Source organism: Orcinus orca, chromosome 20 (genome assembly GCF_937001465.1).
Source record: "Orcinus orca chromosome 20, mOrcOrc1.1, whole genome shotgun sequence".
NCBI classification, from domain to species: Eukaryota; Metazoa; Chordata; class Mammalia; order Artiodactyla; family Delphinidae; genus Orcinus; species Orcinus orca.
In genome coordinates, this window is record NC_064578.1 from 11,970,598 (window position 1) to 11,988,133 (window position 17,536).

General features: G+C 39.3%; 1 protein-coding gene across 1 annotated transcript in view; it reads left to right on the forward strand.

The window, feature by feature from the left end:
• Positions 1-570: 570 nt before the first annotated feature.
• Positions 571-17,536, forward strand: part of DUXB (double homeobox B) — a 64,971-nt gene continuing 48,005 nt past the window's right edge. Inside the window, 1 exon segment of the mRNA XM_049703633.1 lies at positions 571-652. Coding sequence (XP_049559590.1) covers positions 571-652 — 82 coding nt within the window.

Genomic DNA, 17,536 nt, shown 5'->3' on the forward strand with positions numbered 1-17,536 from the left:
TGAATATGAAGAAGGCCTGGAGGGATTGCAACTATCAGAAAGAATTAACCATGCATTGATGTCTTACTTGGTCCTGTGATAAGGAAATTGGGGATCCAAAAAGAATGCATAAGGTCACTCTGTCTTAATCGTTGCTGCATTCCAAGTACCTGTCACAGTACCTTGCCATAGTGGGTTTCCATAAACATTAGTTGAATAAAAAGTGAATGGATAAATACAGGATCTCATGCCTGAATTGAAGTTATCAAAAATAACTGAATAAACATCAGTTATGGGAGAATAATGAAAAAATAGTGAGGTGCTGCCTAAACAAGTACTATAAAAGTGAAAAGAGAGAATACGGTATAGTGAAGAAGTTAGAAAAGAGTACATTGAGAATTTAGAACTAATTCAGCCTTAAATTTGGGACAAGGTTTAGCATCAGGTAGCGACAAAGGCATTCCTGGCACAGGGAAGAGAATACATGAATATGTGCAGGTGCATAGGAGCATGGATCAATGAGAAGAAATGCTCTGTTGGAGTAGAAAATGTGTGGGAAATACAGATAGATGGGTGGATTGAAGCCAGAACATGGAGATCATTAAAACTCAGTCTGACGAGGACTTGGAAAAGCACCAGAGAAGTCTGAGTCTGGTCAAGCAAGATGTTTTTTGTATGTCAGGACATTAACTTCCTCTCTATTTCACTAAGTCCATTTTTCCAAAAGACGCGTATTTCTTTCTCATGCTCTGAGTTTGACAGAAGACCCCATGATAGGTGGGGCAGGGCAGGGGGTAAAGAGCTCATGGTAAACCGGAAAAAGAGAGGCACAATCAAGTAGAAGACACGGTAACTTGGACAATGATGCTGTCAAATCCTGGTTCCCCAAACTATCACCAAAGCATCTACTAACAAAACAAAGCACAGTTAATTTCTTACCATGGTAAGGGAGGACACTAGGTCAGCAGGGTCTTAATAATGTCCTGGAGAGGGAAGGACAAAGTCGGTATATTTATTGAAATTCTGAAGTCTGGTTTAAAGCAGGTCTTACAATGTGGAGGCTTGATTACGACTGGGCAGGAATCATGACATAAGAGTTTAGGATTAGTAATAGTTAAGGACATAGCAATGCAAGACTTTCGAGGCAGGGATTCAAAGAGTCTAGTGTAAACTGTCCATGGATGCTTTCTATAAATGAGTTGATGGAACTCTCTGGGAGTCCTTGGAATGAAAAGTAAACTTATTTACAGCTTGTATCCTCCAGGGAAAGAGTCTCATGAAATACTAAAGTTAAGTCAAAGACAGTGGGATAATAAAGTCATGTTAATGTACATGGGAAGGTGCATAGATGGCTTCTATTCTGAGTGTACATGCATGCAAAGAACACAGGAAGCAGAACCAAGGGAAGAGGGCTGAGACCTGCTCAGTAGATTCAGAAAAGTCTTCAAAGAAGAGGTGGCCTCTGTGCCATGAGCTAAAAAATGAGCAGAGTTTGATCTGTGTACAGAAGGGAGAAGGGATTCAAGGAAAGGGCATAATGTAGTGTAAGAAAAGGGGTGAAAGAATGTGTCCGGTCTGAGGGACTATCTATAGATTCCACAAGCAGAACCCTTCACTATTGTTCTAAGTTAGAAATTGATGCACTTCTACTGTGTTCATTTTAATGATTCAGAGTATTTTGTTGGGAAAGAACTTTTTGCATAAGTTAAGGATGTTTTAAATTTTCTTGAAACTACTCTTGTGTTTTGAGATGAGCTTAAAAACAAATAATGATTTGGGGATGTAAATTTAAAATCATGTGGGATTTTTTAAATATACTTTTTTAATAAACAAATTGTTGAAACACATAGAAACTCATTCCTATCTAGAGAGAGTGAAAAAGAAAGGAAGCACGGAGCTTCCAGCAGTGTTTGTAGTTTCTCTGAGGTAGTGTAATAGCATTCAAATCCTCCAGGAAAAGAAAGGAAATTTTCTATACTACCAAAAGCCAGAGTCGAGACCATTTAGCTCTCTCTTGCATGTCAGGGAACTTCTGGTAAATTAACCTAGAAATAAATCCAAAGGGATTATGATTGCTGTGCTTTATAATAAAAGAGATGGCCTTAAGGAGATTTAATCAGAAAATAAATTTCAAAATCTAAAGCATGCTTTGATGCAAGAACACCGGGAAACCAATCAGCATTTGATGCTGTTGTGTAGCCTTTCCTAGAAAGCACCTTATCCCTTTGGTGCCTTTGTCTGATAAAGGTCAGGACACCCCTATGTGGCCCTTTCGTGAGTTGGTCAGACGCAGGTCCCCCAGTCAGTGATGAGCACAGCTCAGATTCAACAAGCTGCAAGCCTGCTAACCCCACACCTGAGAGCCCAGACAGATTCAAAACAACCAGCTAATTAAACCTGGAGCACCAAGCTATCATCATCCAAGATTCATGGGCATCCAACAAGCAGAAGAACTAGCAACACGGCATTCGGCAACAGCTGTCACCTGCTATAATATTCTTTAATTATCTTCAAATCTCTAAGAACTGACAAATGGGTGACAAAATGCAATTTTCTGTGTCAGGAAGCGAGAGACAAGCCTGTGTTACTTTGATGAGAGGAAATACTGTAAAATCATCACTCTCAGCTCTTCGTATTGGGGAGAAGGGGACTGTTGTCACTCAATTCTTGTCTGTAAACACGCTCATTACAGGACTCCTGGAGGGACACGTTTCCTTCTTTAAAAGATTGAAGAAGAGGAGCCAGAATGGGTTCTGGGCTATGCTGAGCTGTCCCCCATAGGTTTAGCACGTCTTTCAAATTCAGCCCCAGCTCCAGCGCTAGCCCCACCATGGTGCTTTATGTCCTGTGGACATGCATTCCTAGTGTGGACCCCTAGCAAAGCCAATCCAAGTTCCCTGGAATCAAGTCATGCCTCTTTCCACAGATTCCTCCCGGTGCCTGTCCAAATTGTGACCTAATCCCTCTACATTGCAGTGATGTTTATTTCCATTAGTCGCTAACTTCTGGTCATTACATTCTACTAAATGTTTGTGATAACATCCTTTGTCCCCTTGAGGCAAGTTTGCTTCTATCACCTACACAGCTTTGCCAGCCTTTGTGTGTCAAAAATGTCCATGAGGACACAAAATAAATTGCAGAAAGAAGGTCACTATGTAGTAAATAGCTCTTAACAACATCAGCTAGAAAAACTACATCATCTGTATAGAGTAGTAGGGCACTCATAAGCTAAGAGCACTGTACCACTCATGGTTCTAGAACATAAAAATAGAGAAAAATATGGGCTAGCTCACATTGGCTGAAAGTATAAGAGAGCCCCTAGAGTTTGAGGAAAACATACATTAACAGTGTGCTACAACAAACTGTTATATACAATTAAAACTGATACATATATATAGGTTTTTTTTTAGTATTTGAGAGACAAATGACCAATCAGCATGCTGTAACCAGGTGCTGACAATCTAAAGGGACAATAATTCTCAAAACATAAAGTGTTTGTGACTTGTTCTTAAAATGTGCATAAATATATTAACACAGGGAGAAATGATTGAAAGCTCTGGTTACATTTCTGAACCATCCAAACAAAATTTTTATATTAAGATTTAAATTAGAGTGTCAAAAGCTGATCAGTGAACGTTCCTGTCTACTAGTTATAGTATAATCATTTAAATTTTGTATTTAAAATTATTTTATGCAATTAGCATATTATTTTAAATGTCAATTAATACAATAGTTAAATTAGTCTGTTTTTATGATCTCTGAGATGTAAGTTCTCTGGGGATAAGGACAAGATCTGTTAGGTGATCTTGTTCATGGTACTCTGATAACCAACATTTGGTATTTGATCATTTTAATAATAAAGTCAAGTGTTTTCTCCAAGGCCATGAAGTCAAATTAATTTTTTTCTTCTTTATTTTCAATCTTATTATCCACACCATCAATGCTTCTCACCTTATCACTTCAGAGCCCACAGGTCAAGGAATCTTAGTGTCCAGTACATGATTAAACCCATTAACTGAAATGGCACCTGAAATGGACATGCCACTAACCTAAAGAGATAACAGGGGGCTTCCCTGGTGGTTCAGTGGTTAGGAATCTGACTGCCAATGCAGGGGACATGGGTTCGAGCCCTGGTCTGGAAAGATCCCACATCTTCGTTGCCGTGGAACAATGAAGCCCTTGTGCCACAACTACTGAGCCCACTTGCCACAGCTACTGAAGCCCGCGCACCTAGAGTCCACGCTCTGCAACAAGAGAGGCCACCACAGTGGGAGACCCACGCACCGCAACGAAGAGTAGCCCCCGCTCGCCACAACTGGAGAAAGTCCACGCACAGCAACGAAGACCCAAGGCAGCCAAAAAGAAATAAATAATTAAAAAAAAAAAAAAAGATAAAAGGAGATCATTATTTTCTCCAATCAACTTCCACTGAAAATGCAGGGCAAGGCAGGAAGTTGATCTAGAGGAAGGTACAACATCAGAATGCTGCCCAAGCTACCACCCAAAAAAAATCTATATTCCCAATTTACCTATTTTACTTAAGGCAGGAAAAACTTCTGGGGATTAACATACCCATTTTATACATTTAATGTAATTGGAGAATATTAAAGCTAGAAGAAACCATCATTTCATCTCTAAAAACAAGAGTGAAAGTACAAGAACCCTGATTCCCAAAGAAACAAATTGCAGCTTCTAAAACATGGACATTTAAATTACATATCACAGCCCCTTTGGTTCCTTTCAAAATAGAATAAATAAGAGGAATGTGACAAGGGTCATATACCTCCCCTCTCCCCATCTCTGCAAGGGTGGCCTTCAGTGGAACTTGGCCATAGACAGGGAGCCCAGACAATGCTGATAATCTAACAAGACTGAAGAAAGATTAGGGACTTCCCTGGCAGTCCAGTGGTTAAGACTCCACACTTCCACTGCAGGGGGCATGGGTTCAATCCCTGGTTCGGCAAATGAGAACCCACATGCCCCACGACTCAGCAAAAAAAAAAAAAAAAGAAGAAGAAGAAGAAGGATTAGATGGTACAAAAGATATTCTTTTCACCATGTGTCAAGTCAGTCTCAATAAATTTATTTTGTTTTCCATTGTAATTCATTCATATTTGTGAAATAACAATGTCAAATATTGAAAACAACTTCACAATTTACTAAACATTTCCATAGACATTCTTTAGCACTGACAGCAATTGAACAGAGGTAATGGGCTGACCAACAGAGATCCACGTTCCTCATTCATAGTGCAAAGTTGGTGGAAAGAGGTGGCCCAGCTAGGGACCATGTGATGGAATGTGAGCCAAAGTGATGTGTGCCATTTCTGGGCTCAGATGTTAAGTACTAGGTGCTCAATCCTCTACACTCTCACTCTTCACTACCTAGCCAACTAAATGCAAAGGATCCAGTAAAAGACACCAAGGAGGTCTTAAGAGATAGAAAGAGTCACAGCTTAAGAGGAGATTCACAGATCTGGGATGTGAGCAGGAAATTACAGAGATTTGAAGATTTTTTGTTTTATTAGCTAGTGAAAACAACAGTGCAAGAAGAAGTGACAATGCAGGTACCAGTCAGTGCCTAACTCACATCAGGCACTCAACAAATGTTGGGTGGATGGATGGATGGATGGATGGGCAGGTGGATGGACAAATGGCAGAAGCATTATATTCTAACCTATTAAATCTGAAAATCATAAAGTCCTGCCACAAATATAACACTAGGTAGTGATGTTAATTTCTAACGCATGTGAACTGGGCCAATGATTATTTTTAAAGAAATATGGATGACCTCTAAAATAGTAATGTACTTTCCAGAGGAATATCAGAAAAATTGTAAATGGCACTAATTAGAGACTAAACTAAATAATGTGATTGTCTCAAATCATCTGAAGACTAGTAACCATGACTTTCCCAAATAATTCAGAAAAAATGGGGATTGGAGTACTATTACATAGGTTTAAGAGCATTGGGCTTTGAGATTAGGGAGATGTTAATTCAGATGAAGGCCACAGCGCATACTAGCTATGTAACTCGAAATGAGCAGTATCCTCCCTAAGCTTCACTTCCCACATCTGTAAAATGTGAAAATGGAAGTAGAAACCTTAGCACAGTGTCTGGCACATAGAAGACGCTCAATACATGCTAGGCTATTATTCTTGAGAGTGAATCTACATGCTGTTTTTGTTAATTAAAATATATTCAAGTTACTCTGTCACATGGCATGTAATTTCAAAGATACTAAAACCATAGAAATCTTTAAAAGATTCCTCCAATTTTCAAGCATGGTTAAAAGACAGTCAATAACTAACTCTCATATTGCAGAACTGGAAGCTTTTCAAGGGTGGCTATCAGTGTCTGCAGTATGATTTTATAACTGCTGGGCTATTCTTTCTAAAATACAAATTTAACTTGTCCATCCAGTGGTTGCTAGCCTCTACTGGATATCAAGGTCCATATTCATGACATTTTCATTCTCACTCATTTGTTTCTTTTCTCTCCAAATGTGCTTCCCAGTGCTCCTACCACCATCTTCCAAACAAGCCACAATTTCTGCTTTTGAGCCTCCCCAGTTCTATGAACCACTTTCCTCCTATTCTTTAATCTCCTGAGCAAATATCAGACTCAAGGTCACACTGATAAAGCCTCTTGCAAACTTTATATACTCAGCAAATGTCAAGGCTCTTAGCTCTCTCCATCTACTTCTACCACAATGGATCTCTCCTCTCTTTGGATTCCTAGAGCATATATAATCCACATAAAATAGAGTATTGGATCCTATACTCTTGTATACTGATATTTAATTATTTCAAGTTTTTTTTTAGTCCTCTTAAATAAATAAGATTGTCAATTTCTTGGGGGCCTTAGTATCCTCATCTATGAAATGAGGGTATTGTATTAAAGATGTCTTGGCTTCTTCTTACTCTCAAATTCTTATGATCTCTCGGGTCATCTTGTCTGTGAAGCCCAAAGCACTGAGCACAAATATGGGTACATCTTAGCTCAGTCACTACAAAAAGAGTTAAGAGAAAAGATAAGCCGTACTTAACAAAATTCAATCAAGGTCAGATCTAAAGTGAACCTTTTTTTGTATACATCAGCATATAGAATAACATTCACAAAGATTTTCTCTTGACAGGTTTAGCTCTAAGGTAAGAAAATTCATGGGATTTCTTTTCTTTATTTTTGCGAAATTGAGAGGCAACACAGGGCCAGGCAGCCTGGTAGAAACTTCCTTGTGCCTGCGGAGGAAGTACCCTATTTTCAAAGGCTTCCTCGAATGCTCCGGGATTTCTGCTGCCCTCACAAAAACTGACTCAGACAGAATTCCGCTTTCTTCTACTTTCCTCATGCTCAAAATTGATTTACCGCGAAACGAATAAGACTGAGCTTTCAGGGGCCCTTATTTGAGAGAATTTTAGCAATGTGTCCACGTGGTCCAATGTTGTACAATTTGCAAATGTAAGATATTTTATTATAATTAAATGACTGCTGTCTCTTTCTACCCTGATTTTTCCCCCTTTTAATTCCCTTTGCTGAAGTGGTAGTGTTGTGCCCGTGGGCACATATGAAGTCCAGGTAAAAAGATGTAAGTTTGTGATAGGTAGTTGGGAACACCGTCAACTTTTGTTTAGTCAAATGTTTTCACGTGGTTCACCATCACTTCCATAAAGTTAAGCTATAGCTTGTCCAGTAAGTGGCAAAGCTAAGATTCAAACCTAAGTTTGTCTGATTCTAACGCTACCATATCATATTATTTACTCCTTTCATATTCTTTGGGATGTATTAACAAGTCTTTGATTCCGTAATTTAAGATATGATGCTCTATGCTGAGCAACTTAGCAGCATCTGGCACTTCCTCCCATCTCTCAACCTGGCGCCAACAGACTTTCCTAGCCCTAACATCCACCACTGTCCTACCTGTACAAACAATTCTATCCACGTGGGATTCTTCGTTTACAGACCGTGCTTTTGTTCATGATCTTTCCTTAGGCTAAAATGGTCTTGACCAATCGCATTTATGTAAATTCTTATTAATTTTTCCCTAAATTGACATAAACCACTGACATCAATGAAAAGAATATATAACTCATATTATGCCACTACTATAAAGGCATCAATGAAAAACTGGGTCATGATTGTTGTCAAATTTAAGAGCTGTTCATTGAAAAAATCTGGAGACAAAGATCAAGCCGGTAGTACTAAACACCTCTAGCACCCAGGTTTTGCTCTCTAAATGTAAGTAAATGTTATTTTTTAATTTAAAAATTAAAGCACCTTGGAAAAAATTACTAATTACAGGTCAGGGCAGGAAATATACAAAACTAGATAATCTTTTGTCATAGCTGCAAGCAAAAAAGATTTCTAACACTGCAGTTGTCCCCCCTTATCCAAGGTGTCACTTTCTGTGATTTTAGTTACTCCCATGGTCAACCACAGTCCAAAAATATTAAATGGAAAATTCCAGAAATAAACAATTCATAAGTTTTAAATTGTGCAACGTTCTGAGTAGCATGATGAAATATCGCACCATCCCGCTCCATCCTACCTGGAATGTGAATCCACCCCATTGTCCAGCATATTCTCCCCTATGCTGGTCACTTAGTAGCCATCTGGGTTATCAGATCGACTGCCCCAGTATTGCTTGTGTTCAAATAACCCGTATTTTACTTAATAATGGCCCAAAAGCGCAATAGGTAGTGGTGCTGGCAATTCAGATATGCCAAAGAGATGCTGCAAAGTGCTTCCTTTAAGTGAAAAGGTGTCTCAAGTTAATGAGGAAAGAAAAAAATCCTATGCTGAGGTTGCTAAGATCTACGGTAAGAATGAATCTTATATCTGTGAAACTGTGAAGAGGAAAAAGAAATTCGTGCTAGTTTTGCAGTTGCACCTCAAACTGCAAAAGTTATGGCCACAGTGTGTGATAAGTGCTTAGTTAAGATGGAAAAGGCATTAAATTTGTACAATAAGATATTCTGAGGGACTTCCCTGGCAGCGCAGTGGTTAAGAATCCGCCTGCCGGGCTTCCCTAGTAGCGCAGTGGTTGAGAGTCCGCCTGCCGATACAGGGGACGCGGGTTCCTGCACCCGTCCTGGGGGATCCCACATGCCGCAGAGCGGCTAGGCCCGTGAGCCATGGCCGCTGAGCCTGCGCGTGCTGAGCTTGCGCGTCCGGAGCCTGTGCTCCGCAACGGGAGAGGCCACAACAGTGAGAGGTCCGCGAACCGCAAAAAAAAAAAAAAAAGAATCCGCCTGCCAATGCAGGGGACACGAGTTTGAGCTCTGATCCGGGAAGATCCCACATGCTGCAGAGCAAATAAGTCCGTGCGCCACAACTACCAAACCTGCACTCTAGAGCCCGCGAACAACAACTACTGAGCCTGCATGTCACAACTACTGAAGCCTGTGCACATGCTAGAGCCCGTGCTCTGCAACAAAAGAAGCCACAGCAATGAGAAGTCCATGAACCGCAATGAAGAGTAACCACCACTCCCCGCACCTAGAGAAAGCCAGCGTGCAGCAACGAAGACCCAACACAGCCATAAATAAATAAATAATAAAAAGGAAAAAAAGATATTTTGAGAGAGAAACCATATTCATATAACTTTATTACACTATATTGTTGTAATTGTTCTATTTATTAGTTATTGTTGTTAATCTCTTACTGTGCCTAATTAATCAATTAAACTTTATCTAGGTATGTATGTATAGGAAAAAACATAGTATAATATATGTGACCAAAAGGGGGGGTCTGGCTGCTCGCCACTCAAAAGCCAATAAAGAGGCAAGTTTGGTGGAAAGGAATGTTTGCTTTATTTTGGATGCCAGCAACTGGTGGGGGAAGGGCAGATCCCTGTCCAAAGGCCAATTCCCCCCAACCACAACCAGTGGGCAAGAGCATTTATAGGTTGAGGGAGGGGGCTACATGCAGAAACATCACAGTCAGCTCTGACAATCATCTTGAAATTGGTCATGCAGGGGTCTGACCAGCGTCATCTTGATTTAAGTATTGATACTATTAATCTTCAGTTCCAGGGTCGGTTTGTTCCCATTTTCTTGAGGCCAATTCTCAGAATTGTGGCAGCTTATGTCATGGCTGCAGTCTGGTCATCATGTAGTTAACCTCTTCCACCTGGTGGGGGTGTCAGTATCTACAGGACAGGTCCCAGGTTGTGGCTCAGAATATTATCTATAGCCCTTGAGGAGGAACTAAAGGTCCTTAAATGTGCTTAATGACTAAAGTATTATTATTTAGTTTTGTTGGACTGTTTTCCTTTGTTTCTGCATTTTCCCACTTCTCTGATTAAACTTATTCTTTGGCTAAAGTTTTTCCACAGACAAAAGGCAAGCGGAGCACATGGGGGTGGGGGGAAGGACCATAGGGTCCTGCTCCATTTCATATATATACAGAGAGTTTGGTACTATTCGTGTTTTCAAGTAAACACTGGCGGCCTTGGAATGTATTCCCCACGGATAAGGAGGGATTTCTGTATTGAGGTTATATCACAAGAACAGAGGAGTCAATTTGAAGAGGCTCCAATTGACCAAACAAAGTACTGATAAAAATAAAAATACATCAGATATGTTAAACTGCAAAGAATAAAAACACTCCAAAAATGTTAAAAATTCATGAGTTTGAAATGTTACTAAAACAGAAAAAAGTAAAACCTTCATTAGTCACCTTTAAAAAATGCTAAGGAATCAACTCTTTTTTCTGAAAACTGGTAAATAAAGCAAATAAATTAAATATTGAATCTGCTTTTCTTTTTTTTTTCTTTTTTTAACTTTTTATTTTATATTGGAGTATAGTTGATTAACAATGTTGTGATTGTTTCAGGTGTACAGCAAAGTGATTCAGTTTTACATATACATGTATCTATTCTTTTTCAAATTCTTTTCCCATTTAGGTTGTTACATAATATTGAGCAGAGTTCCCTTTGCTATACAGTAGGTCCTTGCTGGTTATCTTCTTTTTTTTTTTTTGGCTGTGTTGGGTCTTCGTTGCTGCACACGAGCTTTATCTAGGTATGGCGAGCAGGAGCTACTCTTCATTGCAGTGCACGGGCTTCTCATTGTGGTTGCTTCTCTTGTTGCGGAGCACGGGCTCTAGGCACACAGGCTCCAGTAGTTGTGGCATGCAGGCTCAGTAGTTGTGGCTCCCAGGCTCTAGAGCGCAGGTTCAGTAGTTGTGGCGCATGGGCTTAGTTGCTCCGCAGCATGTGGGATCTCCCCGGACCAGAGATCGAACCCGTGTCCCCTGCATTGGCAGGTGGACTCTCAACCACTGCGCCACCAGGGAAGCCCACCAGATACTTTATTAGGAAATTTTTCTCTCTATGGAATCACTCCAAGTACTATAGGAAGAGGAAATGATTGAATAGGAACATTTGCAAACTCCTAACGAAGACAGGCAATGGTCATGAATGACTTCAAGCAGTCCCAAAGAGAAGACAACCAGACACCTTGTACCTGATGACAAAAATACATAACACCATTTATGAAATACTTTTGCCAATAATATCAAACCTAAATCAAATCAAGCTTCTCAATATAATTATTAATATTCTGGAAAAAGAGTAGACAGAAGAAGACACTGTGTGACATCATTAAAATGCAATTTGTAAAATCCAAACAATAATAAGGACAATAGATAAGTGTATTTTTACACCATTTTTTTACACTTGTATAACCAACAAAAAATAAAGATGTTTTGAAAATATAAAAAGGCAATATAACAATAAAGAACCTTGGTTTACTTGTGATATTATTATCACCTTAACAAAGAGATTCTCTCCTTGAAAGATTATTCACCAAAAAATACCTTGAAGAATGAATTGTATTGGTGCATTTATACTTAGTCACAGATTATAGGCTCCTTGACTTAGGGTCCTACGAACAGAGAAATTCAAGAATGAAGTCTTAAAGGCTATTGTCAATGGAAGACCTGATAGTAATAAGTAAAAAGTGTCTTTAAATTTATATCTGAAAATGTTACACACTGAAAAAAACTTATAAATTTGCAAAACTCTCATTTAAATTTGATATATACATGTTTAAAATCAGGTCCAAATGTATTTGTGCTAGCCCAGCTTCCTGCAGGTCCCTATGGAGTGCAAGTCACTGCTGTGCATTGTCAGGGCAAATTCACCTTCGTATACAGCAAGGAAGCAGCACCAAAGAGCAAAGGCAATGGATCTGAGTCCTAAAGCAGGAGGCTAAAAGTCGTTGGCAAGATGTAAATAAGTGTCATGCATGCTGACTCATGTTAGGACCTTCTGGTTTTTTATTCTATTAATTCTATTTCATTATTTAACTCTCTTTTGCATAACCAAAAAAAGATATCTTTGTAAGTCTTTGGCACCATCTTTTGGACAACGTGATTATTTCAAAACTGAAATGTGTTTCAATGAAAAGGATTTCTGAGTACTTTATAGGCAAATTGAAATCAGACATATTTTTATGTATTTTGGGGTTTTTTTTATAATTAATAGACTTTACTTTTAGAGCAGTTTTAGATTTGCAGAAAAATCCACCTGATAATACAAAGTCCCTATATACTCCCCTCCCACACTTAGGTGGTGCAGTGGTTAAAAATCCGCCTGCCAATGCAGGGGGACACGGGTTCAATCCCTGGTCCAGGAAGATCCCACATGCCACAGAGCAACTAAGCCCGTGTGCCACAACTAATGCACTCTACAGCCCACAAGCCACAACTACTGAGCCCGTGCACCACAGCTACTGAAACCCACGCACCTAGAGCCCGTGCTCCACAACAAGAAGCCATCGCAATGAGAAACCTGTGCACCACAACGAAGAGCAGCCCCTGCTCGCCTCAACTAGAGAAAGCCTGCACACAGCAACGAAGACCCAATGCAACCAAAAATAAATAAATTTTTAAAAATCCCTTGTGCTTCATCCTTCCTCCCTTCCCCCCAACCCCTGTAACCACTAATCTTTCTACTGTCTCTATAGTTTTTTGTGTCTCTGTAGTTTTCCACAGTGACAAATAGTGGATAATAAAATATGTATCCTTTTCAGACTGCCTTCTTTCACATAGCAATATGCATTTAAGAGTCTTCCGTAACTTTTTGCGGTTTGATAGTTCATTTCTTCTTGTCACTGAATAATACGGATTCCATTGTATGGATGTGCCAACGTTTATCCCTTTCCTATTGGTGAACATCTTGATTGCCTCCAGCTTTGGTAATTATGAATAAAACTGCCATAAATATTTCTGTGCAGGTTTTGTGTGTGTGTTTATGGAGTTTTCATTCGGGTAAATGCCAAGGAGTTTGATTGCTGGATTATATGGTAAGATAACGTTTAACTTTGTAAGAAACTGTCAAATTGTCTTCCAAAGTGATTGTACCATTTTGCATTCATACTAGCAATGAATGAGAGTTTCTGTTGTCTTCATTCTCACCAGCTTTTGTATTGTAAATTTTGGGGATTTTAACCATGCATATTTGGGACAAATCCTACTTGGTCATGATGTATAATTTTTTATTCATTGTTGGATTCAATTTGTTAATATTTTGTTGAGGACTTTTGCATGTTTGTTCAGAAGTGATACTGGTCTCTGGTTTTCCTTTCTTATAATGTTGTTACCTGGTTTGGGGGATTAGTGTAATGCTACCTTCACAGGATATGTTAGAAAGTATTCCCTCTGCTTCTATTTCCTGGATGAGGTTGCAGAGAATTGGTGTCATTTCTTCTTTAAATGTTTGGTAAAATTCACCAGTGAAATCATTTAGAACTATTGCTTTCATTTTTGGAATTTTATTTATTAGTAATTCAAAATCCTTAATATATATAGTCCTATTCAGACTATCTATTCCTTTTTGAGTTTCAGTAGTTTCTGTCCAATTGGTCCATTTTATCTAAGTTATCAAATTTGTGGGCATAGACTTATATATAATATTCCTTTATTATCCTTTTATTGTCCATGAGATCAGTAGTGATCAGTTTTATCCATTTTTTACTTCATGTATTCTGATGCTCTATTGTTAGGAACATGCATATTAAGGATTGTTAATGACTTCTTGGAGAATCAACCCTGTTTTAATTATGTAATACCTCTTTTTATCCCTGATAACTTTCCTTGTTCTGAAGTCTGCTTTGCTTAAAAGTAACATAGTTATTCCAGTTTTGTTTTGATTGATGTTAAGATGGTATAAATTTCTATACCCCTTTACTCTTCATTTATCTGCATCTTTATATTTTAAAGGGCTTACTTATGGACAATAGGTAGATGGGCCTTGTTTTTTTATCCACTTTGACAATTCCTGTTATTTTAATTGGTATATGTAGACCATTCACATTTAAAGTGATTATTGATATAGGTGGATTAAAATCTACCATATTTCTATTTGTTGCACTTTTTATTGCTCCTTTGTTTTAATCTTCCCCTCTTTTTCTGCCCCTCTTGTTTTTTGGGGGGTTTTTTAATTTATTTACTTATTTTATTTACTTATTTTTGGCTGTGTTGGGTCTTCACTGCTGCACGCAGGCTTTCTCTAGTTACGGCAAGCAGGGGCTACTCTGTTGCAGTGTGCAGGCTTCTCACTGCGGTGGCTTCTCATTGCGGAGCATGGGCTCTAGGTGCGCAGGCTTCAGCAGTTGCGGCACACAGGCTCGGTAGTTGTGGCTCACGGGCTTTAGACCACAGGCTCAGTAGTTGTGGTGCACAGGCTTAGTTGCTCCACAGCATGTGGGATCTTCCCGGACCAGGGATCAAACCCATGTCCCCTGCATTGGCAGGCGGATTCTCAACCACTGCACCACCAGGGAAGCCCCTGCCTCTCTGGTTTTAATTGAGCATTTTATATGATTCCATTTTCTCTGCCCTCCTAACATATTATACTTCTTTTTAAAATTTTTTTTCTGGTTGCCATAAAATTTACAGTATTCATTTACAACTAATCCAAATCCACTTTCAAGTAACACTATACCACTTCATGAGTACCGCAGGTATCTTGTAACAGAATATTCTCAATTCCCCCTCCCGTCCCTTATAACACTGCTATCACTTCACTTATCCCTATCTATAATCGCCCAATATGTTGCTATTACTTGAACAGCTATTTATCTATTGGATCAATTAAGAATAACAAAAATAAAAGATCCTATTTCACCCTCATATATTCCTTCCCTGATCCAATTCCCTTCCTTATGTACATCTGAGTGCCTGACCTACATCATTTTCCTTCTCAGAACTTCCCTTTAACATTTCTTGTAAGGCAGGTCTACTGTCAACAATTTTCATCAGCTTTCTTTATCTGAGAAAGTCTATATTTCTCTTTCACTTTTGAAGGATGATTTGTCTAGATACAAAATTCTAGGTTGGTGGATTTTTTTTTAACACTTTAAACAATTTCACTACATTCTCTTCTTGTGTGCATGGTTTCTGAACAAGGAGTCCGATGTAATCCTTATACAGCTTCCTCTATAGATTAGTCCCCCATCCTCCTGACTTTGATTTTCTGTCGTTTGAATATGATATGAACAGGTATAAACTTTTTGATATTTATCCTGCTTGGTGCTATCTGGGCTTGTTGGTTCTGTCATTTGGTGCCTGTCATTAATTTGAAATATTGTCAGCATTATTACTTCAAATATTTCTTCTACTCCTTTCTCATTTTCTTTTCTATCCGTTACTCCCATTACATATGTGCAGCTGTCCCCATAGTCCTTGGATATTCTGATCCATTTTTTTCCTTTTTTTTTTTTTTTTTTGGTTTTTTCAGTTTAAGAATGGTGAGTATGTTGTTTGCTAGTATCCTATTCTTTTTTTTTTTGAAAAGAAAATGATTCATAGATTTCAAATTCATAGTCCTAATCCCCAGTATCTCAGAAGGTGACTCTATTTGGAGATAGGGTTTTTAAAGAGATAATTAAGTTGAGGTCATTATGGTGGTCCCTAATCCAATGTGATGGGTGTCCTTATTATGATAAGAAGTTACAGAGGGAAAGCAATGTGAAGACACAGGGAGAAGAAAGTCATGTACAAGTCAAGGAGAGAAGTCTTGGAAGAAACCAATCTTGCAGACACACTGATCTCAGATTTTTAGCCTCCAAGACTGTGAGAAAATAAATTTCTATTGCTTAAGCCACCCAGTCTGTGGTACTTTGTATGGCCAACCTAGCAAACTAATATAAACACCAATCAGTATTAAGGCTTTAAGGACTTTAAAAACAAGTGCTTTCAATGTACATTCATATATCTACACTTCAGCCCAAAACTTTTATTTTGAAACCAGTGTTTTCTCTTTGACTATACAGAAGCCATTCTTGAGGTTATTTGATGCAGTAATGAACAGGGAAATTTAGACAGAAATGTATCCCCTATCACACAGGTTTCACATAGCTCAAACTGCTGGCTGCTTCTTGGTGACTAAGAATTTTTATAATCCCCAAATAATACCAAGGTTAAAACCAAGTCCATGAGAATAGCTGTGGGGCTATGCATGGGCCTTATGGTATCTCATTATTTTCAAAGTCTCCCAGGGACTGGGCCGAATGCCCACACAAAAGGGAAATAATGTAGAGAAGACTGGGTGATAAGACTCAGGAGAATTGCAAACAAGGATTTTACTGAGTATTTCTGTTATAGCTCTATCCTGCAGTTTAAAGACTTCAGTTCTCCTCTAGACTCAACTACCAACTAGAGGAAGAAGCCAGGCAATTCCCTTCTCTTTACAAGGGGTGCCCATGTGTTTTCTCGTGTGTGAAACAAAAGGATCAATCCACTAGCCAATCTCTAAGGCTGTTTATAGCTCCCAAAATTTATAAATCATAAAAGTTTAAGAGGATGATATTCAACGAGGAGTTCCATGGTGATGGACTTAGAAGAAGCCTGAGTCAATCTTTCCATGGCATCCATATGACTGGACAAGTGTGTATGAAAAAACCAAAGGCAAAGCAGTCATCCCACTGTAATACAAGTCATGCAATTGAGGTGATATCAGTGAAAATGTCAGAATGAGAGCCTCTGAAAATGTATCCCTTCGTAAAAGTAATGAAAAAAACTGGAAAAATTTGTCAGAATCAACTTTTTCAGACCTATGGATACTAACCAAAGAATTGTAGTAACCCAAAGAGCATTTGTTCAAGAAAAATGGCTAAGGACTTCCCTGGTGGCACAGTGGTTAAGAATCCACTCGCGGGCTTCCCTGGTGGCGCAGTGGTTGAGAGTCCGCCTGCCGATGCAGGGGACACGGGTTCGTGCCCCGGTCCGGGAAGATCCCACATGTTGCGGAGCGGTTGGGCCCGTGAGCCATGGTCGCTGGGCCTGCGCGTCCGGAGCCTGTGCTCTGCAACGGGAGAGGCCACAGCAGTGAGACGCCAGTGGACCGCAAAAAAAAAAAAAAAAAAAAAAAAGAATCCGCTCGCCAATGCAGGGGACACGGGTTCAAGCCCTGGTCCAGGAAGATTCCACATGCCACGGAGCAACTAAGCCTGTGTGCCACAACTACTGAGCCTGTGCTCTAGAGCCCATGAGCCACAACTACTGAAGCCCACGCACCTAGAGCCTGTGCTCCGCAACAAGAGAAGTTACTG